Source organism: Lemur catta, chromosome 4 (assembly GCF_020740605.2).
Source record: "Lemur catta isolate mLemCat1 chromosome 4, mLemCat1.pri, whole genome shotgun sequence".
Classification (NCBI taxonomy): domain Eukaryota; kingdom Metazoa; phylum Chordata; class Mammalia; order Primates; family Lemuridae; genus Lemur; species Lemur catta.
The window spans coordinates 22,611,917-22,635,270 of record NC_059131.1 but is presented as its reverse complement, the minus strand read 5'-3'; the positions used below and the strand labels follow the sequence as shown (position 1 = coordinate 22,635,270).

The window sequence follows — 23,354 nt, the reverse complement described above, 5'->3', positions numbered from 1 at the left end:
CTCGTTGGCTGAATTCTCCTGCCTTTATAGGTACAGCAACATGTGGCAACGCCAGAGACAAACATATGTTGCCCGTCTCTTGGTTTCTTCAGACAATACTCACAGCGTACAGACTTACTTGTTCTTGAAATGGAAACTTTAAGAAACAAATGAAAATGAGTTCTTTTTCCACTCCTGACTTTCTCCTAGATTTGCTCAGCCTGGGTTATCGTCTTCATCATTCCCGAAGTGTCTTGGCTCCCACCCTGGAAGTCCCAGCCTCCCTCCTAACTTGGTTCTCCTAAACTTCCACCAGCTAGGTAATGGTCTAATTTCACTTAAGAATAGCTATCACTCACTGGATACTTACTGTGTACCAGGCTCAGTATTAACATTTTACCTGCCTTTGCTTTTCTCATTCTCATGATGCCTGATGAGTTAGAATCTGTTATCATAAGCATTTTGGTGTTTAGGAAATAGGCTTAGAGTTAAATAACTTGTCAAAAATTCCATAATAAGTAAGTGGTGGGGCCAGGACAGTTTGATTTGAAAACTTGAGTGTTTATAATGCTTCTCTTGAAGGTAATATTGGACTTACGACCTATTGCTCTGCGTTTAAGAGTATGACAAGACCTATCCTTTCCATAGGCCATAAAAGTCCCTAGGAACTATCTTTCTCAGGGCAAATGACTTACACCTCCTCTCTCCAGTGGTACCTTCTTGGGCCTTCCACGTTAGTTCCAGATTCTAGTCTGAGGACTCCTCTAACTTGTAGTTCATTTGCCTGGGTAAAATAATTATTACAAACTCAAGAGAAATTAACAGTCTCCCTCTTCAACATTCAGGTAATCCACTTGATTTACCAACTGCCTGAATTCCACACAGATTTATTGAGCACCTACTAGGAGTTGGGGATATAGAGGATACATTATCTATGTCCTGTAAGTGGCTCCTGAACCACTTGGGAAATGATCAAGCCTACAATACCCTAAGTGAGAGAACAAGAGATTGTATAGTGCAGAGACGTGAGGGAAGCCATGAGATTGGGGAAAGCTCTGTAGAGGCTAGGAACCTAGGCTTTGGAGTCAGGTTGGACTGCGTTCAAATCTCAGTGACCTTGGGCAAGTTATTTAACCTCTCAAAGTCAGTCCTTGTATGTAAAATAGGAACAATGATACCTTTCCTATAGGTTTATAAAGATTAAAGTAATGATGTAAGTCATGTAAAATGTTTGCCCAGAACCTAGACACAGTACTCCATTAAGAAGTCATGGGGCAATTGGTAACCTTTACTGAACATTTGCTGTTGGTAAGTAGTAAGAACAGCAGGAATACTTGAACTGGACTTTGAAAGGTTCGTTTGGGTTTGATTGGACAGAGGAGAGATGATAAGAAATTCTCGATAAAAAACTAGCACATTTGAAGTCATGGAAACATGGAAGTGTATAGTGTGTCTGGGGATTATTGAGGACTCTGGTAGCAGAGCACAGGGTACCAGGGAGAGGATGAGGCCGGAAGGGGAAGTGATAGTTAGAGATATCTAGAGGGTATCAGAACTCACAGGCTTCAATGAGGGTTTGGAGTTCACTTTTCTACTCTCTAATGCTCCACCTCCCCATCCTAGATAAGTGACCCCATTTTATAATAGATTGGAGAAAGGCCTTTATATACTGCCAGTGGGCCTGTAACCTGGAGCAGTCTTTTGGACTTAAGCATTAGGAATCAAAATCCTCTAGTGTTCATAGCTCTTGACCTAGTAATTTCACTTTTAGGAATTATCATAAGAAATTCATTGGAACCATTTGGACAGGTTCATGTACAAGGATTTGTAATGGCCAAAAGTTAAAAAATAATCTAAACGTCCAAAAATGTAGGACTGGTTAAACAATATTATATTCAAGTATTGAAATACTACGCAGTCATTAAGAATCATAGTTTTGAAGATGATATAATGACATGGAAAAATGTTTATGATCTAATTTAAAGTGAAGAAGGTAGGATACAAAATGATCTATAGTGTAACTAGATTTTGTGAAAAAAATAAGGAAAAGATGTATGTGGCAAGGAGGAAAGAGAAAGAAATAGGCTGATCCTATTGAGAATAAGTTTAGATTAGAGATGATACTCTTTTTTAAGTAATAAAAGTTGAATTTATTTATTTATTTTCTTAAATTTTTTATTTTTATGAGATGGGATCTTGCTATATTGCCCAGTCTGGTCTCAAAGTCCTAGGCCCAAGTGATCTTCTCACCCCAGCCTCCTGAGTGGCTGGGACTACAGCTGTGCACCATCATGTCTGGCTAAGACTTGATACTCTTAACACCTCCCTTCAGTGGCATAAACTTGCACGAGTGATTTGGATGGGAAGAGGGTCCCAAGAAGAAATTTGGGAGTGGAAGAAGTGGGCTAGAGCCAATAGAGACCAATCAGTCAAGAGTCCAGAATCCTGACCAAGGCAGAGCTTTCTTAGAGAAGGTATAGGGTGCCCCGGAGACCATAATGCCCAATGAGGAGCAGACGATGCTCTGCGGACACCCAGAAGACACTCCCAGGGCTTTCTAGAACTACTGGGGGGAGCTTTGCATCATCAGGGAGAAGGCTCTGAGCCAGTACATTAGGGACATGGGTACTAGGCTGACATCTCTCACAGGCATCTGCAGGCTCTAATGACTGAAATGTCTGAGTTATGTGTGGCTATGTCTAGAAAAAAACGACAGGACATAGTTGTTATCTCTGGATATCTATGGTTTTTTAAAAAACTTTTCAACAGTTTTTCAAATGCTTCTGTTATGAATATTTCATAATCAGGAATACCAGTCATTTTTAAACCAACCCTGGGTTCCTTCTGCTCCTGCAGCCTTCACCTCCTGCCCACCCTCCTAACACATTCCACGCTCTCACTTTCTTCTTCTGTGCATGAGGATGGCAACCCTGGCCTTTGCTGGGGCTCTGTGCCCCGGGGCAGGAGAAGAAACTGGGGTGGAACGGCCCCGGGCCCGACTTGGGCGATCGGCAATCCCCCCGGCACAGCAAGCTCAAGCTGGGTGACCTCCAGGCACTTCATACTTTTTGGCACTAACAAAAATCACAGTGCTTTGTTGCCTTTGCTATTTCCACCCACGGAGGAATGTAAAAATACATAGAATCTGTTCAATGATCCATTTACCTACGTGGCAAATGCTCTGTATACCTGTTTGCCCTGCCAAAAATAGTGCCCTTTGTCATATTTTACAGGATTATTTGATTTAATTCCCTAAGTCAACACAGGGTTTGTTTTCTCATAAAGGCAAAGAGGATGAAGCTTATCAAAAGGAACAGGACTGAGGACGGTACCTCGTGGGCGTCCTGGAGGACAGCCTGGGGAGGAGGGCACAGAGGGCTTCTGGGTCCCGGCAATGCTGTTTCCTAATCTGGGTGCTGGGAACTTGGGTTTCACTTTGTGAAAATTCATCAAGCCATACATGGGATTTGCATCTCTCGCCACTCTCACCCCTGCCTGGACCACCTCCACCACCCCCTCCTCTTGGCCAGCTCCCGGCACCCTTCACTGCCTGGGAAGCTGCATTCCACGACTCTTCAGTGGAGGTGAGGTTGGGTTCTCTGTTTCGGGGTCTCACAGAGCCTGAAACTCCCCTTCGCGGCACTGATCACAAGTGAAATTGTCTGGCTGCTTTTGTGGTTATGGATTTCATATTTGTCTCTCACTAGACTCTAAACTACCAGGCTTGCTGTCTCCATGGGGTCTACCGTTAGGTCCCCTGTGCCTGGCACAGATGCTGGTACAAGAAACAGCTTGTAAAGGAATGATGGAGGGGGAAGAGAGGGAGACAGGCAGAATAGAGGGGTGAAAGAAGCAGAGGAGGAGAAGGGAGGAGGGTGAAGCATTGTGTCCCTCAAGATCTGGGTATTTCGAGGCATGGCTAGAGCGTGGCAAGTGGGGGGACACTCAGGAGCGGATTGCTGTGAATGAGTAAAGAGTCTGCTGAGACAGACGTCTTTCCAAGAGAAGGTGGACTCACACGGGCAAGACTGGCTCAAGGACGGTATCCCTGGGTCCAAAAGAGGAGGGTGGGGCCCCTGTGCCCAGTGTGGCTCCGATTTTCTTCTGGCTCAGAGGAGGCTGCAGAAAAGCTATTCCTCTCTCATTTCTGCAGGATGCTGAGCATGACATGTCAGCAGCGTGAGTGCAGGGGCCAGCCACGGCAGAGGCAGCCATGGTGTGGCAAAAGAAGGGTGGGGTATGGCCGTGGCACTATGGCCACAGTCTGTACCCACTGTTGGCACTCGAGGACCTACCCTGGCAGGCCAGGCTTGGGTGGCCACAGCAGGACCTGTGCATTTGGCAGACACAGGGAGTGACAGGGGCAGACTCAGTGGGCCCCCGTGATGCAGCTGCCATCACACGCAGTGTGGGAGGACGGGGCTCAGTGGCAGGGGAGGGCTGCAGTGGGTACCATGTGGGACCAACGGGCTGTATCTCAGGGCAGATGTGAAGTGCCCAGTGGGCAATGCCAGGAAGGCATGGGAAGGATTTCAGTGTATGCCACGCTTCCTCCAGAGCTGGAGCAAGTACGGCTAGGAATTTCCTGTTAAGTGGTGCCCAGTTTACAGCCCTAGGCTGGAATTTTCTGGAAAACATTTCCCTTCCCCATTCATTGGAACATATGAATGGGGACGGGAAACACCAAGAACCAAAGAAGCCAAAAAAGGAAAACAGCCCCTTGGACCTGTGAACAGGTCTTTACAAGGCCCCACACCTGCCCTGGCGCCAAGAACATCCCGTTGAGAGATACCTCCCTTTTTAGCTCAGTGCTCCCTCAGACTGCTCTGGGCACTGCTCTGGGAGTTCCTGCTCTTAGTGGAAAAAGAAATATTTTATGAGCTGGGAGAAGACAAAATCATCATCAGTAAGCAGGAAAACTCTCAATTATTTTTCTTGAGGCACCATCTTAAGATATATTCCTGCGGGTAGGACTTTCTAAAGCATTCTCTCACCATTTTTTATGAAACTATGGCTTTTAAACATTTTTGATTGCATGTCCTATTAGTAAAATCATTTTGAGCATGCACTACAAATATATGCCTATTTATTCATTAATTATATGTATATAATAGTGTGTGTGTATCGCTTACTGTATTTATAGTGAAAGTTCTAATAAAAAGTGTCCCTTGGGGTGCAGGCACCCCACTAAAAAACATGAGGCAGCCAGGGCAAGCATCTTAATCCTCAGTCCACAGATTAGTGAACTAAGCCTCAGAGGGACAGGGACTTGCCCAGGTCACAGAGCCACAGATGGTAGAGCTGGGATTAAGACCCACGTCCATGCTTCCCAGATGCTCTGATTCTTCCTTCCACATTCCCAATCTCATCTCTTTCTACTCCTCAGTTTGGGGATGGAGCAGTCCTATCAGCTTCTGGTGATTTCCACGCCGTTTCCTTGCTTTCCCTATTTTATCACTACTTCCCACGACACAGAGTGAGCTGTGCTGCGGGGGTTCTGGAATCTGGAAGCACGTGCTCCACATGCCTCATCTCTTTCTCTTGATCCCTTGCGCAGGGGTGATGCAGAGACCTTCCCCGGGCCTCCCCATGCCCAGGGGTTAAAACCGTGCGGTTGATTTGTAGAAAGAAGATGCTCTCCAGTAGAAAGGGCGTGCCATGTGGTTGCCCTTGCGTGGCCACTCTTGACGGGGAAGACGTGGCACTTGCACTTCCCTGCGTGGAAGTGAGGCCTGAAGGAAGGTTGCTTCGCTGGGTCTTTCCTCAACTCTTCTTACGGGTTCCTGAGGGGGAGGGTTGTAAAACAAAACAAAACAAAACAAAACTACAATTCCCTGAAGCAGAATAAAGAAACTGAAGTATCTGGAAACAATGAAAACCACAAGCAAGCAGCCGAGAAATGGGCAGCTCAGGGCCCCAGGAAGTGAGACAGGATCAGGAGGACGTAGACTGGGGGTGGAGGGTCTGGAAGGTCTTGCTGTTTACAGCAATATCTTCTCTCTCTCTGTGGGGCACCAGGGCCCAGAGCTGGAGTCACTGTTTAACTAAAGTGGAGCCACACCCGCTGAACCCTTATAAGGAAGAGTCCTGGGGAAGGAGGGAGCAGATGTCAGCACTGCCGGCTGCAGCCCTTTCACCAGGACACGGCCCTGTCCCCTGCCAGTCCCTTCCACTGGTCCCCTCCGCCACTCTCCATTCTGCAAAACTGCTGCCGAGGAGCCTCTGGGACCTGCCCACACCTTACCGCTGACGACACACCATTGGACTCACTGGTCTAGGAAACAGGTAAGGTGTGAGCGGTCATTTCCCAGGGCCTTGGACCAAGACAGGCTTTCAAACTTTAGTGAGCAGGTGAATGTCCCCAGAGAGCTTCTTAGTTATGTTGATTCTGAGTCCTCAGCCCAGGGGTATGCACTCAGTCGCTCTGGAAACTGGGTACTTTTGATGCAGTGGGCCAAGGACATGCTGTAAGAAAACTAGGACAAAGGATGAGTTGATTTTCTAAGAGACACTGATGTAAACTTTGCATGGAGAGAGGATCTCTTCATCATTGAATCACCTTTGCTTTTTGCTCATTCGAAGCCACAACCTTGAGGGCCACGTTCACCATAAGGGATACCCTGGTGGCAGGAATCGTGTCTTCTCTGTTCACTGGTGTATATAGTTTCTGACATGTAGCAGGGGGTCAATAAATATTTGCTAAAAGAAGGAATGGGTCATAGGCCCTTTGTTTTCTAACGATCTAGCCTAATAGTTAGAATGAATGAAGTTGAAAAATCCGATTAATCATGAAAGACAGATGACTAACCCTTTAGAGATTCAGACAGTTCTATACCCTTCCAGCAGCATCATATGTCACATACATGCGTCTCTGTGGCTGCTAAAATTGTGTAATCTTTGGGATGTGATGCTGTTCTCTAGGGGACAGTTCCAGCTGTTTAGCTTGAACCCAAGCTAACCAGATTAGAGTCAGTGCAGATATTTCCCCTCTGTAGCTACAGTCAGGTCATGAACTAGTGACTGCCCTGTTGTCTTGGGTCACAAACAGAACTTTGCTTACCCTCAAGTGGGATTAACTGGATCTTCAGTCAGCACATCTTCTTGAATTGCCCTACTTTGTAACCTGCTTGACCTCAGTTACTTTTTTTTTCTGAAGGGGTGGGGGAGTGATGGCTGGAGGAAGGTTCATTTATTAGTGCATTCATTGATGAAAATATAATAACCTACCAGTTTTGTAAAAGGCAAGAGTTATATGTAGCATGAGCTCATTATCGCTAATTTGTAGATGGAAAAAGTAGGCTATCTGGTGAATGACTCTCTACTAAGCTGCTCGTACCAGGTGCAAATGACAGAGCTAGAGTTCTGTTGTTCCTGGCACCCTGTCTTGTCCCCTGGTTACTTGGTTGCATTCTGTGAACTATTTGAAAGAACACCTTGGAAGAAAAGGTGCTACTAAGAAATACACACATGAATGACCCACCTCCTGGCACTGAGGGCATACTCAGTGTTGAGCATTGTGCTTCATACTGCCATATGTGTTAGCTGTGTGACTTTGGGAATGTTACGTAACTTCTCTGGGTCCCAGTTTCCTCATCACTAAAATGTGGTAGCCACAGCATCTGCCTCATAAGATTACTGAAAAGATTAACTGAGATAGTACCTGCAAAGTACTTAGCAGTGTCTGGCATATGGTACGTGCTCACGAAATTTTCGTTATTACTGTTGATATTATTTTAGCCCTGGTTCTCTATAAAACACAGCCTGAGGCAGAGCATAAGTGCTGATGCACTTGCTTATTAGGAGGTGTGGTACCAGGGTGGGGAGAGTGAGGGGAGCGGGAACTGAGAGTGGGAACTGAGAAGAGAAGGACGAAAGCACATGTCACCCACCTGCCTCTCTTCAGAAAGACACATAGCCGGCCACTTGGCCAAAGCAGGACACCTCTGGACTGGCTTTACAGAAGCATTGCGCCTTGGAATAGCACATCAGAGAGAGCGTGGAGAAGACATTTACTTGCCTGCTCCCTCTGTCTCCCAGCTCTTATTGTTCAAAGTTTGCCCCCTGCTCTTCTAGCTGTGTCATCTGACCCCCTCGGCAGCCACTGAGAAATCCTGGAGGCTTGGCACATCCCCTGAGTCCTCAGGTAGGCTGGTCCATCCCTCTCTCCCCAGGGTTTGGAGGAAGGCAGATTGGGTGCATTCCAACACTCTCACAACTCTGTGTGGTGGGGCATGCCACCGACAGCCGGGAAGAAAGCCAAGGCCATGCAAAAGACCAGAGCAAAATCAAGAGGGGGATGTTGGTTTCCTGCCATCCTTGGGACTCCATCTCTTGAACCAGTGTTTCCTGTAGCATGGTACATAGAACACAAATTCTGGGGGCTGTTGCTGGGAGCGCCTTGATATAAAGATACTGTGATAAAATGTTTGGATGAATGTTGCTTTTTGCTCTTCCCTCCTTGGAGAGTCATGATTCAGGTTTGCATGTAAAGGCTCTGAGGAGGCCAAAAGAAAGAAACTGGTCGAACTGAACGCACCACCCCTTCCCGTACTGAACACTGGTTGGAAATGCTGCTTTAGACCATAGCAACCCTGGGCTCAGCCTCTTTTCTGTCTCGATCCCTGAATTCTCAGTGGAGTCTTCTCTGCTATGCACCACTTTTGCTTTGCACAAACCATTTTGAATTAAAAAGTTTGCAATATAATAGGAGGCTGTGCAGTGCGTGGAAAGCTCACCAATCTGCACGGGTGATTCTCCCAGGAAACAACCAGCCAAGCCTTGTTTCCTCATCTTAATAGCAAAGAAAGTTGAACAAGGTGATCCCCATGGGGTCTTCCAGCGTCTGGCCACCTGTGATGTTGGAAGGCAGCTGACCACCATCCCATATGGCTTCTGCATAGCCTCAGAGATGAACTATCTACCCAATAAACAGATCCAAATTTTTAAGAGATGGCATAGGGGTATGAAGGGAAGGTCTGTCCACTGCTGCCCCCTCTAATGGAGCTGCACGTGGGCCGAGAGGTAGTGGCCCGGGTGATGGGCTGCCTCTAAGTGCTTGGGCTGGGAGAGAGCCAGGGCTCTGGGGTTAATGTCTTTCCTCTGGCCAAATAAGCCCCAAGGGACCTTTGAAACTGAGAGTGGCCAGGACCTTTTCTTGCCTTCCCTCTGAAAGAAATGTCCCTTGGGCAGCACTCTGGCCTCTGATCACCACGGGGTCAGCCCTGCCGTGCCCACCTTCCTGACCAGCGCCCTCACCCAGTGCAGAGGACTGAGGCAGACCCCATGACAGTCGGTGGCCAGAGACGCTGAGGGGCTGGTCTCCATCAGAACTGGCCACACACCTGCCTCCAGGAGGCGCAGCCAATGGCCCACATCGGGATCTGTTCCCAAGTGCCTGGGGCAGGAGAGGTGACAGGGTCCTGAGTCCTAGGCATGTTTGCCCTCGTTCCCCTCATCAAACACTCTGTCTTCTGCCCAGTCTGATCCTTACCCAGAAGTGGCTGCCAGACCAGCTGAACTGCACCGTTAGGCTCCTTCTCAGAAAGCTGCAGCCTCCTGGCAGGGGCTGCAGTTAAACTCAGACGGCACAGCCTGAGGGAGCCGTGAGGGCAGAGGCTTTCCCAGGGGGCTGGCTCCTGGCCTCTGGCCGGCGGGCGCTCCAGGCACTTTCCGTCAACTCAGAGGCCATCCTGACCCAGTGCCACATCCCCCCGGACCTGTGCTCAAGCCCCCTTTCCGCTCAGCCGGGTCACTTTCCCCAGATGGGCACCGGGCTTGCCCACAGCTCCCTGCCTGCCTCCCCTGTTCTAGAAGGTGGCCCAGGCAGCGGAGGGGTGGAGGTCTCCTGTGAGCGTCTCCACCTTTTCTGAGGTGGACGCCCCCAGCCCTGCCCCTGCCTGGGCCTGGCCTTCTCCCGCCTCCATGTCAGGCCTCAGAGCGGGCTCTTTCTCCTCTCCCCCCACTGCCTCTCCTTCTCCCTCCAGCCCCGCCTGCAGGTGCTCTGTCCTCATGGATTCCTTAGGGGTGGGGGAGGGCACAGGGGGCAGCAGGGGACACGTCAGAGGCCTGACCCGCTCCCCGCCTGCTTTCTCTGCTTTACTCACTCATGCAAACGTTGCACTCACAGGCTTGCATTTTACACACACTCTCTCTCATGCAGCTTTTTGACACGGTTAATACAGAAAGCTCTTGTTTTCGAACAACTTTTCTCCTCCCACTGGTCCATGCCCTGTCCCTGACCCCAGAGGCGGGACCCCACCTGCTTGGATGGAAGCCTGCTCTCAGAACAAGGAAGCTGGCCTGGGCCTCCCGGGAGCCTTCCCCGTGTGCCCCTGAGCTCCTGGTCAGGAAAGTCAATGGCTCCCTTAGCCAGCATGCTTGGCGGCTGGCACTCCAGGGCCTGTCTCCCCACCACTGTCCCCCACGCCACGGTGGGAGTGGCCCTTGGCAGAGCCACAATGAGGCCCCCAGTCCAGGGCTCTGCCCACTCACCTCTGTGGCCTCCACTGGCCTGGGATGCCCAGGATGGCCGGGCACAGACTGGGATGTCCCAGTGGCCCAGCCAGAGGTCCAACTGCAGCCTCCACTGCCCTCTTCCCTCCCCTGTGTAGCCATAGTGGTGCTGGGGGTGAGGGTGTCTCACAGGCTCCATCTGGGAGTCACAGAAACTGCATCTCTGTTTTCCAGCTGTGCCTTGAGAATTCCCATGTGAGGCATGAGAAAGCAGGGCGATATTTGGATACAACTTCAGTGCCATAGAATGCCAGGATGGCATGAGAATGCCAAAAACCAGTGGGTTTTGTCCTCCTTGTGTCTCACCCTCTCTTCCTCCCACCCTCTTCCTCAGTCCCCCCACCCCCAGACCGGATGTCCCTGCCCCTCTCTGTCCCTCCCCTTCTCTGTCTTGGTCTCCGCCACTCTGTCTCTCTGTGTGGTCCCTCTGTCTTTGTTGCTGTCTCATCTGTTTTCTGTTTCTCTTTGTCTCACTTAAATGAAAATCCTAAGGAGATAGTCTGGGAGGAAATCCTTTAAGAATAAATGGATTATTTAAATGTGGCCTCAACTTCTAAAGATCCTTTAAAAAAAAAAAAAAAGGAAAGAAAAAAGACCTTAAACCTAGTCCTGTCTGGCTCATGCCTTTGGGACGTGAGCAGGTCCGGGGCCTGGGGTCTGCCTGGGAGTGTTGCTCTGAGATGGTGGCTCCTAAGACCCAGGATTTTAACTTGACACACGGCAGGTCCCAACTTCCTAAGTCCACCTGATTCGCTTCAGACAACATTTCACTCAGCTAAGTGGGAAGAACATCTCTTCTTCATGGATGAAAACCAAAAATATCCATGCTCAGAAAGCTAAGAACATATCAAATATTACACAGTTTTTCAGACACATTTAATTGTAGAACCCAGAAAAAATACTCTACCTTGTCCATAGAATACGGTTGACAGTCTACTCAAGAACTTTCTAGGCCTCTTTCATAATTGAATGACACATATCAAAGCCCTTAGGGGATAGGAGAGGAGGATCCTTTCATGCAAAGACAAATTTCGTTTTTTAATGTTGTCACAGGATGAACCTAAACTTAATTGAAGGAATAATCATTCTGTGGCTTCCTATTTTATTGTCTAACCATATCATTTAGGGTACATAAGAACTCATATTCTCAATTCTAGAAACAGAGAACATTATAGGTGAAAATCACTTAAAACAGTAAGTCCAACCTTCTTAGAGTTCCAAGTGGGAAACTGAGGCTAGAGGAGGGAGCCATGTGCCCAAGACTCACAGAATTTGGCGGAGCTGCACAGATTCTTTCTGCTGGACAAACGTTCTCTTTGTTACTCTGCAGGGTCTCCTGGGAGGGACCCATCCACTGAGCTCTCGGAGCTCCCTTAGTCTGCACATCTAGGAAAATGCTGGGTCCGCGTGGCCGGGGGCAGTAGGGCGAGACGGGGTTGGGGTTGCCCACTATGGAACCACAGGAAGTGGCTTCTGCTTTCTGCCTCTCTCGTGCCAAGCTGTTGATCTCCTTGGCAGTCAGCCCTGATGCTGAACTCAGAGTCGCTGGCAGGCGATGGATAGTTCTATTCTGAGCATTTACTTCTCTGGCACCTGTACCAGATCTGGGAGGCTTCGTAGCTGTCTAAATCTGAAGCTATGAGATGCTTCTTTCATTTTATTTCTTCCTCTTCCATGGCCCTTGGTGGATTAAAGATGATCTCAAAGGATAAGAAACACTTGCTTACCTGGTACCACTCCCAGCCCTGGTTAAGCTGGAAGTAAGACGCCTTTTGATGGGGACAGTGGCATGCTCTGCTTGCAGGCCGTACCACCAGCTTGGAGCTGGGAGTGGGACAGGAGTTGAGTCCAAGCACTGCATAAACTTCACCTGTTTGATCTCAAGCCTCAGTTTCCCCTTCTGCAAAGTAAGCCCTGGATAGTCTTCCCCTGAGACCTGACTTTCTAGAGGCCACAAACCCCACCCATGGCCTTCAGGCCACGAAGGCATGGACACTCTGCCATGATTCTGAAGTTCGGGCATGGCCCAGGGCAGCGCTGCTCTGGGGGTTAAGTTCCATCTTTGAAATCTGACATTTGTGTTCATTCTCACACTCACCCCATCTCCTATCAGCTCTCCTTGAGAAATTGTCATATATTTTTCCCAATTCACAGTAGATTTGTATATATAGAAACTTCTCTTTCTTCCTCTCCCTCCTCCCCCTTCTCCCGGCTGCCGCCCCCAAAGCCCTGAGGTATATCAAGGTGGCGTATAGCTGAGAGTGGTTTGCACGTGGTTTCTTTCCACCAGAGAGCAGTTAAGTGCCTTATTTTCTCCACTCGGGTAGCTAAATTATTCTCAATGTGTTAAACAGTGTAATTAAACACACGCGCACAAGTGTGCGGGCCCCTTCCCCCACCCTTCCTTGTTCCTTGTCAGCAGAGAGAGTGTCAGCCCCAGCTTTCAAGCTCTGTTAGTTTTAATTTGAGTTGTGGAATTAGTAATGGGTTTTGCTGGAACACTGTTGTGGGAAATAGATCGCTCCTAGTGCAGGGTTTGGGCACCATTTCAAATGAGTATTTGTTAAGGGGGAAACCGTCCCTTGTCGTGTTCTGCTACATTACATCAGATTTATTTCCATTGTTCTGAAAAACACCAGCCAGGAGAGGGCTGTGTGCAGCACTCCTGAGCAGGGAACAATTGAGTGCTGCTTCCTGTTTCTTAGATGATTGCAAAAAAAAGGCAAACAAAATCACCCTTTTGTTGCTGGAACATGCTGAGTGCATCCTGCAGGCAGGGACCCCAGGGCCACTCCAGCATCTGTCATCGTGGGGGCTGGGGGTGGGTGAGGAGGTACCTTCGTATCACTGGCAGAAAGTGAATGAGTGGTTTGGTTGCCAAAGTACGATGCTGAAGCAAAGCAACTGAGTGGAGAGAACCTGGCAGGTCGAAGTGAAAGTGACCCGCCCTGTTCAAGGGCCCTCCTGCGCCACCCTCTTGCCGTCATCCAGCCTCTGCGCCACCATTTCCACTGAAGTGCTCACGGCCTTCCTTGCTTGTTCCGTGATAATTCCTGTCATTAGCAGTTCTTTCCTTCTGTGCTGGCCAGTAGGGATGCATGGAGGGTATATACATTTAAATGTATATGAATTAAAATTGAGTAAAAATGAAAATTCAGTCCCTTAATTGCACTAGCCATATTTCAAGTGCTCAATAGCCACACGTATCTGGTGGCTGCTGTACGGGACAGCAGAGGTCTAGAACACGTCCATCATCACAGAGGGCTCTATTGCAAAGTTCTCTGATCAAAACCACCCCTCCCCAAATATCTGGGGACTAGTTCCCCCTCTGGGCCACACAGGTCATGTGTTCTTCCTTTGCTTTCAAATCCTTTCCACGGGGCATGTGGTTGGCTTCAGCCAACCTGGCCATGATGGCAGGACAGGGCGGGCAGGGAGAGGAGAAAGCCCCTGGGACAGGGGGAGGCTGTGGGACACTGGCCCAGCCGCAGGTGCTGAAGGATAACGTGGTTTACGGCACGGCTCATGAGGATGCGTACCCAGAGCTTCCTGCAGGCAGATAGGGGCATCAGGGGTCTGGACACACGGGAAGAACACAACTCTGGAACCTGGAGAGCCCTGAGGGTGGAAGTGCAGGGGTGACGGGCCAGTGCCTGGGGTGCCCACCACCTGGTACAGGGCCCCAGACACTGGGCTCAAGTTCAGGGAGTTCCTGTGAGGGTGACAGTCACAGGCTTTTACTATGTGCCACGCCAAGCCGTTTACAAGAATCTTCTCATTTAATAACCACCTACAGCTGCGAGCCTGGTTTTATTACCCCACCTCCAGCCCACTTTATGTGTAAGGGAAAGAGGCGCAGAGACACTGAGGGGGTTGCCCGAGATCGTTCCATCAGTAAGTGACAGCTGGACTCAAACCAAAGTTCTACCCTGACCCGCATGCTCTGACCACCGTTCCACACTGCCTCTCTTTGTCTTTTCTCTTTTTCTCAAGGGATGAGGCAGGGCCTGGTTTTCCAAACTGGAGCATAACCTTGGGGGCCAGAAAGGCAGCCAGGGATGCTTAGGAGTGGGAAGCCCAGTTGTGGGACCAGAGGTGGTTAAATCCCTGCTCTCTGCAGGGCTGGGCAGCGGGGCTGCAGGGGCCAAGTCTGATGGTCACCGCAGGGCTCTCACTCTGCCTTTCTCCTGATAAATGTCTCTAGATCTCTCATTCTCCTTCCCAGGAAGGGATTTCCAGGCTCCTCGTATACTTAGCTGGAGTGCCTCCAGCCTGTGTGGCATATTTGTGCCAATTAGAAAAAGTCCCCACCTCTTTCCGGTGGCGATAACTGCATGCCAGGAGCCCCTGCTTGCGAGCAGAGTGTGCGCCTCCCCAGCCAGCACTGCTCAAACACTCTCCTGTGGGCACCAGTGTCGATGTGCCTCTGCGAACACAGCCCCTAGAGCTGGACACAGATGTCCACGTGGGGTCAAGCGTGGCTTTGTACAGGGGACTGGGCTATTCCGTCTAGAGCAGCACCGTACTGCTATCGAAGCCATTCAGATCCTGTCAAATCTTTTATAGTTTTGCCTCATTTTTAATAGGAAGTCAAGTAAGGCAGACAAAATATTTTCAAGATGCCATTTTTGGACCCTGTTCACTATTTACTTGCACAGTTAACATTGAAATATGAAGACAGGTTTTCAGTTTCCTTGGTTAAATTCTGTCTTCTTGGTTCCGAGGTCATTTAGAATTTTGATTCTGTTATCTGCTTGGTTAATTGTTCTTCCTTCCTTTCTAGTACTAAAAATGATGAAAGAGTGGAAAAGGATCTTTGCTTTCATTTCAACATCTTCCAGGATCAAGATAAAAATATTAAACAGGACAGTACACAGGACAGAGGTCTGTGACTATCATAGTGCAATGATTCCAAGCTAATCCAGAACCATTCGTCCATAATTTCTGGGTCAAGCTGTGAAATCTATTTCTGTGCTATACTGTACTGTGCTATATTGTGCTGCCCTTTACCACAGGGTATACAATCTACTCAGTCTAGTCTAAACTGGTCTATATGGAGGGAATAGGTGGTGGTTTTATCAAACTCTTTCTAAAAATCAAAATATGCATATGTGTGTATATATACATATATGTGTGTATGTGTGTGTATATATATAAAATTCTCCTCTTCCTCCAAAGTAAGCAATCTAGTGGGGAGGGGAGAAAGAAAACGAAAGGGAAAGTTAAGTAATTGGCTTTAGTAAGGCTATATTTGCTTTTAGAAATACCAGCTTTATTTCCTGAGTACTCAAAATTGTGTCTTTGCAAGTCCATTTCAAAATTTTCCTATAAATTTCAGACTTCTTAAAAATATTATTATAGTGCTATAAAAAATTTTAAATCAGTGTTTTGGAAGAATGTATGTGTTAATTATAAACAAATTTCTTATTTAAAGAAGAATCTCTCACAAAGCTTCTTATGTTAAGTTCCCATAAGAATGAACATTTAGGACAACTTACAATACTTAAACATATAAGCAAATCCTTGTAAAACAGTCACATTTGTGTAAAATGAAGAATATCTGTGTTCATCAAAAGACACAGTGAAGGCATTAGGAAGATGAGCCACACACTGGGAGAAGATATTTACAGCACACGGGACTAACAAAAGACAAACAGCCAGAGTAAGTAAGAATTCCTACAAATCAATAAGAGAAAGACAACCCAACAGACAAATGGGCAGAAGATATGAATATTCATTTCTCAAGAGAGGGAACATGAATGAAGAATAAGCATATTGAAAGGTGCTCAGTCTTGCCCATAATCAGGGAAACAAATTAAGACCACAAGGAGTAGCCATTGACTCCCACTGATGGGCACAGATGAGAAGGCTGCCGATACTGAGTTAGTGAGGATGTACAGCCATGGGAGCTCTTTTGCGTTTCTGGCGAGGTTGCAAATTGGTACAACCTTGGACAATAATTTGGCATGCTTAGTGAGATTGAGTATGTGCATATCTTAAACCCAGAAATTCTATTTCTAGGAATATAAGCTACAAAAAATCTTACTCATGTTTATCAGGAGGTGGTGCACAAGAACACTTATAGCATACTTTTTATTAAAACCAAGAGGAGAATGTTAAATGTCCGTCACGAGGAGTAGTATACACAAATTGTAGAATAATGTATTATGCGGCTATGAAAATGAATGACATTCAGCTACATTTTTACCTATAGGGGGGAAGCGAGTTACTGAAGACTGTATAACTATATACTGTATTTAATTTTTAAAACAACTCTATTTAGGACATATGAAAACTGTACATATTTAAGATGTAAACTTTGATGAGTTTTGGCGTGTGTATACACATGTGAGATCATCACCACACTCCTCCTCCTCCCCTACCCTCGTCTTCAATTCTTCGCCTATAAAATGTCTCGAATCTGTCTCCCCTCTGGCTTCTCTTCTCCTGCTCTACCACCGTCTCTCCCATGGACAAATGCCTCCTAGCCTCCTCCCTGCTTCTCCTTCCTGCCCAGCCCCTCTGCCTGTCCCCCAACCTGCCCCCCAACCTGCAGCACAATCCTACATACAGATCTGGCCGTGCCCACCTCTCCAATGCCATGCAGAGCTTGCAGGGTATGAAACATGTCACCATCCAGCTTCCCAACCTGCCTTTCTGGCCGTCTCTTCGAGCACTCCCTAGCTCTCGGCTCCCCACCCCACCAAACCCTGCGGTCGCTCCCCATTCCCTCCAGCAGCCAGCGACCTTTCCAATCTGGCTACTCAGGGTAGCTGCAGGCACTTTTTTTCCAAATCTATCTACTCATTCTTTGCCTAGCAAATTCTTCTTCCTTCAAGGGCCAACTCAAAAGTCACTGCCCAAAGGAGAGTCATTCCAGACCCTCCATGGCAGTTTATAGCTGCTCTTCTCTGCGTCCAGGGGACTATATGCACGTTTTTAATTGAGCTGTTCTGTTGAATGATAGACATCTTTCTCGCTTGATAATCAGCCCCAAAGGGGTAAAGATCATGTGGAATTTATCTTTGGATTGCCAGCATTCAGAAGAGTGCCTGGCACAAGGTCAGTGCGCAATAAGTGTTTGTCCAAGGTACGAGTACCCCCACAGCCTCTCATGCCCCTAACAGCGTGGTGAGAAGCTGTCCGATGCAGCATATTGAGAGCTGAACAGAGGGTTAGGATGCCTGATTCTAGTTCAGGCCTGCTCACCAATGGCTGTGTCACCAGGGACCACACGGATCTGGTCTCAGTGTCCCCACTTGTAAAGGGGCATACGTCAGGGTGCCCTTCTGGGTCTCGCAGCTTGATGGTACAAAGAGCTTGATGGTTCACCGCTAAGAATATCCCTTTTTCTCACCAGAAGGAAAGGACCTCAGAAGTCTTCCAAGGAAAGTCATGGCGCATAACCAGGAGCTGTTAGCAGAGACCAGCGTTATCAAGTTCAAGGACCAGGACTTTAACTCCTTGCGGGATCGTTGCCTAAGCAGGGGTTGGCTCTTTGAGGATGAGACGTTCCCTCCCGTGGCTTCTTCCATAGGCCAGAAGCTGCTCCAGGGAAAACATCTCTCCAACCTGGAGTGGAAGCGGCCCCAGGTGAGTGAGCCCCCAGGAACACACCTGGCCCCAGGCCCTCAGAGCTGCCTGCTCCAGGAACTCCCGCTGAAAGGACGGTGGGCCTCGGCCCTGATTTTCCCAGATGGCCCAAACCACACTGGAAGGAGAGTGAAATTCATCTTATCTCTCTGCTATAGTGTTACTATATATCCACTCAGTGAGAGGCAAAGACCCTGTGGCAGCACCCAGGACCCCAGACCCCTGGGCTCTAACTCAGTTCTAACGCTGAGCAAATCACTAGATTAAAATGCCTCCGTTTTCTCATCTGAAAAATGGGAAGCCATGAGGATTGTAGTAATCAGTCTTTAGAGTCTCCACCACCTCCACAACTGAGCCCGTCTGTCAGTCTGTCACCCTTTATCCTCGTCACGTGTCATTATCTTTATATTCTTTTTTCCTTCCCTGTTAGAACTTGCACATAGGGAAGATCTCCTCAGTCATTTATGTGATAGGGTGAATTTAGATGATTGCCTTGCCTCTCTCTTTCATATTCACACTCTCAATCTTATAAAGGCTTGATCACCTGTATGTGGATTGCAGACATCAGCTGTAAAATTAGGCAGACATTGCAAGACAATGTTCAAACCACCCTGACTCCCCCACCCCAGCAGATGGCCACTGACTCCACCTCGCAGCAAGGTGAGTCCTGCTGGTTTTTCTAGAACTCTCTCAATTTTAGGGCATGAAGCTCCATGGGAAATTTCTCAGCAGACGCAACAATCTTATAATCTCATCAGGGCCACTGCTGATGCAAAGAACCTGGGTAAGGACCACTTTGAGGACCCTGATGCCCGAACTTCTGTCCATGTTTCCAAAAGCTGCCAGCAGGACCTAGGACAAGAAAAAATAATATGATGTCTAGTAAGCTAATGATTACAATATCAGCAGCTATTATTGGACACTAATGAAATGCCAAGCACTCCGCTGAGCACTTTCCACAAAGACAGGTCAGGTCATAAGGAAAAGGTATTTTCTGATGGTGTCTATTAAGGGGCTCCGAGGTCCTCTAAAGTATCTGGCCAATCTGGAAATCTAATTCAGTTCTGCCTATGGGAAGGACAACTCCAGACATCAAGCTCTGGAGGTGACATCCTCTTGCACTAAGTTGGGACGGATTTGTGGCTTTGGGGAAGAGAAGAGTTGTGAGAATCAGGCGCGGTTTGGGGCACTGCTTAGAGAAAGATGAGGGTGTTTCAGCCTTCAGCAATAAGTCCCCAAAAACTCTTGCTTCTGGCTTCACCTCCTGAGGAGAGCTGAGGCAGAGAACTCTATTTAAAGAAGTTCTGAAGGGTCATTTTTCTTTTCCTTTGTTATTTTCGGAAGAGATTCTTTTGGAAAGTATTTTCTTCTTTTCTCACAAGGTGCTGAGCCATAAGATGTGAGACCACATCTATAGTGTTGAAGAATTTATAACATTTCTATTTAGAAAACGTTGAGAGTTTCTTATTACCTAATACCAGCGACATTTCAGTTTGTGACAGCTTTTGGGGGCAAGGAGAAACTGAGGCAAACAGCAGTGAAACAACTCATACAGAATCATGCCAGGAGCCCAAAATACAGGCAGCCATGGGCCGAATACGTATTTCCCCTTCCCTTCCTCATCCAAATCCTTACCCGAACTCGGCCAGGGTGTCACTTTTGGTTCCAGCATTTCTTCATAAACACTGTTATTTCTTTGTGTCCCTTATCAGAATTAGCAATGCTTACATTTGTATAGTACTTTCCAGAGCTTTCCATGCGTCTTCTCTTACCTTGTCTCCTTTGTTCTTTCCTAATTTTGTAGGAAAGAAAACTGAAGTTCAGACAGGTGCTATGATTTGCCAGAGTGACACGATTAGCAAGGGAGGGAGCCAGGATTTGCACTGAGACCCCTTCCACACGCTGCACTTTTCCTCACACTGACTTGAGCACCTAGTAGGGACTCTGTCCGAATTTGGGTGAATGAATGAATGAGTAAGTGGATGAATGAAAGACTCTATCTACAGGTGCCTGCTGCAGGTCTCAAACTCGTATGTGTAGTAGAGAAACCTTGGGTTGACCTGTTTTCCAAGTACGAGGGCAGAGGAAAGAGCCGATGTACTCACGCCTTCAACACTGTGATGTCCTTGACTACCACAGCTCACAGCTGTCGCAGCAAAGAGCCTTGGAAGAGGAGCCATGGCCAGCCTGGCCCAGCCCTAATAGTAATGGCCGCCACTCACACAGTGTTGACCACGTGGCAGGCCTGACTCCAGGGGCTTTGGCTCACCGAATCCTCACAATATCTCCAGCATGAGGTACCATTACTAGCCCCATTTTGCAGATGAGAAGCAGAAACAGAGAATAGAGCAATCTGCCCAAAGTCATGCAGCTAGATGGTGGCAAAGCAGGGATTTGAACCCTGGGGTCTGGCTCCAAGACCTGAATTCCTAACACCACATTATATTGCCCCTCGTAAGGCCTCTTGATAAATTCATGTCATACTCTGGGCTCCTGCTTGCCACTAATAATAATATTTTATGCACCCATAGAATCTCCTGCCTCATGTAGATAACCAGGAAATCAATCACTCTTTGAAGTAGATCTCCCTATTTATGTTCTGCCCTTCTGTCTGTTTTTTAGGTAAAAAAAAGAATGGAGATAAAAATTGTACCTGTACTGTATATTATTACTTTAAGGAAAAATAAATACAATACTTAGAATAGTGTCTAGCACATTGTTCGCACTTACTAAACACTAGCTGTTGTTACTGTGGTAAAATTGGGAGAGAGGCCATAGGCTAGGATCCTCAGGGCTATCCCCTGGGATTCTCTGGCTTTCACAGTCATCTCAGCTTTAGCCCTCGGCCAGTTTCAGCAAATACTTTCAGGGAGAGAGAGGTGGCTCAGAGAAAACCATTTAGGGGCTAAGGGGACACTGGCAGGGAATGTGAAAAATGGCTTTCTTCTCATGTTCTCCTTCCTACCATTACTTTTAGAAGCTTAACTGCCAAAGTACAGCTTGCTCAGTGCCTGTTCAGAGGTTGCACTTGTGCTCCTCAAACTCCCACTGCATAATGGCTGAGGTGGCTACCAAGGCTCTGTGGGCATTCTCTACATTCTAGGCTTTTCCAGACAATGGAGAAGCTCCTACTCTAGGCAACTGTTATACCATGATGGACATCATTGTAATTTGAGTGTTCATCCCAGCTTGGTAGGTTCAAGATAGCTTAAGAGTCTGAGGCAGGAGAACCAGGCTCAACTTTCTATGCCTGGTGCAGAAAAGTTGCTTTGTGTTTTATGCCTACCCATCTCTCTCTCTCTCTCTCTCTCTCTCTCTCTCTCTCTCTCTCTCCCTCCCCTGCCTTTACCTACCCTTTCCTTCCTCTTCCTCTTGTCCTTCCTCCCTCTAACAATTAACTTAATCCATTTTGCTGCTGAAACTTTCTTTGAGGTAGAAGCCCCCTTCACATCCTGCTTCACTCTGCTTCTCTGTTTAGGGAGTTTCCAACCCTCCCTCCCTCAGCCACGTTCTGTAGCAGCTGTGGCTGTTCATTGAGTAGGACACCACTCCTCAGTGCTCCCTGCAACGTAAGAGACAATGCTAAGAATTACACTTATTCACAGGGTATCTGAGTGATATTTTCCTGAACTAAATTTGGTGCTTAGCATGGCTCCCATTTAGGAGAATTTTTATTTTATGGAAAATAATAAATCCCATTTATCAAGTGTGCACATGTGTGAAGTATTATCCTAAGTGCTTTGCATGCAATATTTTATTTAATTACCCTAATAGTCCTGTGAGGTAGATAATATTATTATCCTTGTTAAGTAGATCAACACTGTCCAATAGAACTTTCTGGGATGATAGAAATGTTCTTTTTGCACTATTCAATATAGCAGCCACTAGTCACCTGTGGCTACTGGGCACTTGAAATGTCACTGGTGTGACTGAAGGATTAAAAGTTTTAATTTTATTTAACTTATTAATTTGAATGTACATATCCACATATGGCTTAAGGCTACCATATTGGGCAGTGCAGAACTGTAGATGGTGGATCTCTCTGCAGTCGCCAATGTGTGTCCGATAGAGAGATTAAAACTTCATGTGCGTCCCCATTCTATAGTGAAGAACATTTCAGCTCTTGTCTGAGGAATGGCCTATGTGCCCAAAGCATGTTGCCCAACAGGGGCTCAGAGCTCAGCGTACAGCCCCATTGTGGACTCTCGCCTGTGGCCATGCCAGAGGGAAGCGTTGCCTATCCAGGCAACAACCTTCATCTTCCCTGCAGCCAGAGCAGTTTCTGAAAGGATCATTCACTAGAAACGATCCACCTTGGGACCAAAATGTGTTCTTCAGGAAAGGAAGAGGTTAACAAGTTGTAGATACAAGTGTCAGTGAGGTTGTGAAGATGTATCAAAGGCTATAGGTAACCGAAAATGACAGAAAGTGGCTGTGCCAACAACTAATTGCCATTGTGCCAAAGAACTTTGATGCCAATAAACCTAAGCCCTTCAGCAAAAACAGAAAAGGGAGTGATATTGCCACCTGTCCCAGCCTGAACTCTGGCCACTGTCTGAACGGGCTGAATGCCAAGATGCTAAATATAGCATTCCCTCATCCAAGAGCGGCATGCATTCTGATGAGGTGTGTGAACAGCCTTTGGAGAGAATGCAGGAATATGCAAAATACTGTCACATTGGAAGACACACCTCGAGAGGCAATTGGAGGGTAGTTTAGTACCACTTCAGAGGGGGCATTTTCAATGATTCCAGGGGATTTTGCATTATGTGAGCTTCTGACATACCTAACATAACAGAGATTATCTCCAAACTTTACCTGGAGAAAGGGCTTCACAATCTAGAACTAAGTTACTGGGATTACTTAGTTTGACTGTTGCTAAAAGCTTCTATATTATTCAGGATTCTCCAGAGAAACAGAACCAATAATATATATCCTAGTGATGTGTGTGTCTGTGTGTGTGTATACATATATATATCATATGTATTACTACATATATGTGTCTTATTGATATATTTATTGATAATTTATTATCACTATGTATAGATAATATCTATCTTAATATATATCCTATTGATATATTTTTACATATCCCAATATATATCCTATTGATATATTTATTGTGAGAGATTTGTTATGAGGGATTGGTTCACATGATCATGGGGCTGAGATGTCTGAGATGTCATCTCCAATCTGGAAACCCAGGAAAGCCAGGGGTGTAGTTAAGTTGGGGTTGGGGGCCTGGGAACCAGAGGAGCTGATGGTGTAAT

General features: G+C 47.2%; 1 protein-coding gene across 1 annotated transcript in view; it reads left to right on the top strand.

Annotated features, from left to right (window-relative positions):
* Positions 1-6,109: 6,109 nt before the first annotated feature.
* The window catches only part of CAPN13 (calpain 13), a 62,619-nt gene continuing 45,374 nt past the window's right edge, over positions 6,110-23,354 (top strand). Inside the window, exons 1-2 of the mRNA XM_045550615.1 lie at positions 6,110-6,264; positions 17,852-18,084. Coding sequence (XP_045406571.1) covers positions 17,887-18,084 — 198 coding nt within the window. The 5' untranslated portion in view covers positions 6,110-6,264; positions 17,852-17,886. The remainder of the gene's footprint in view (positions 6,265-17,851; positions 18,085-23,354) is intronic.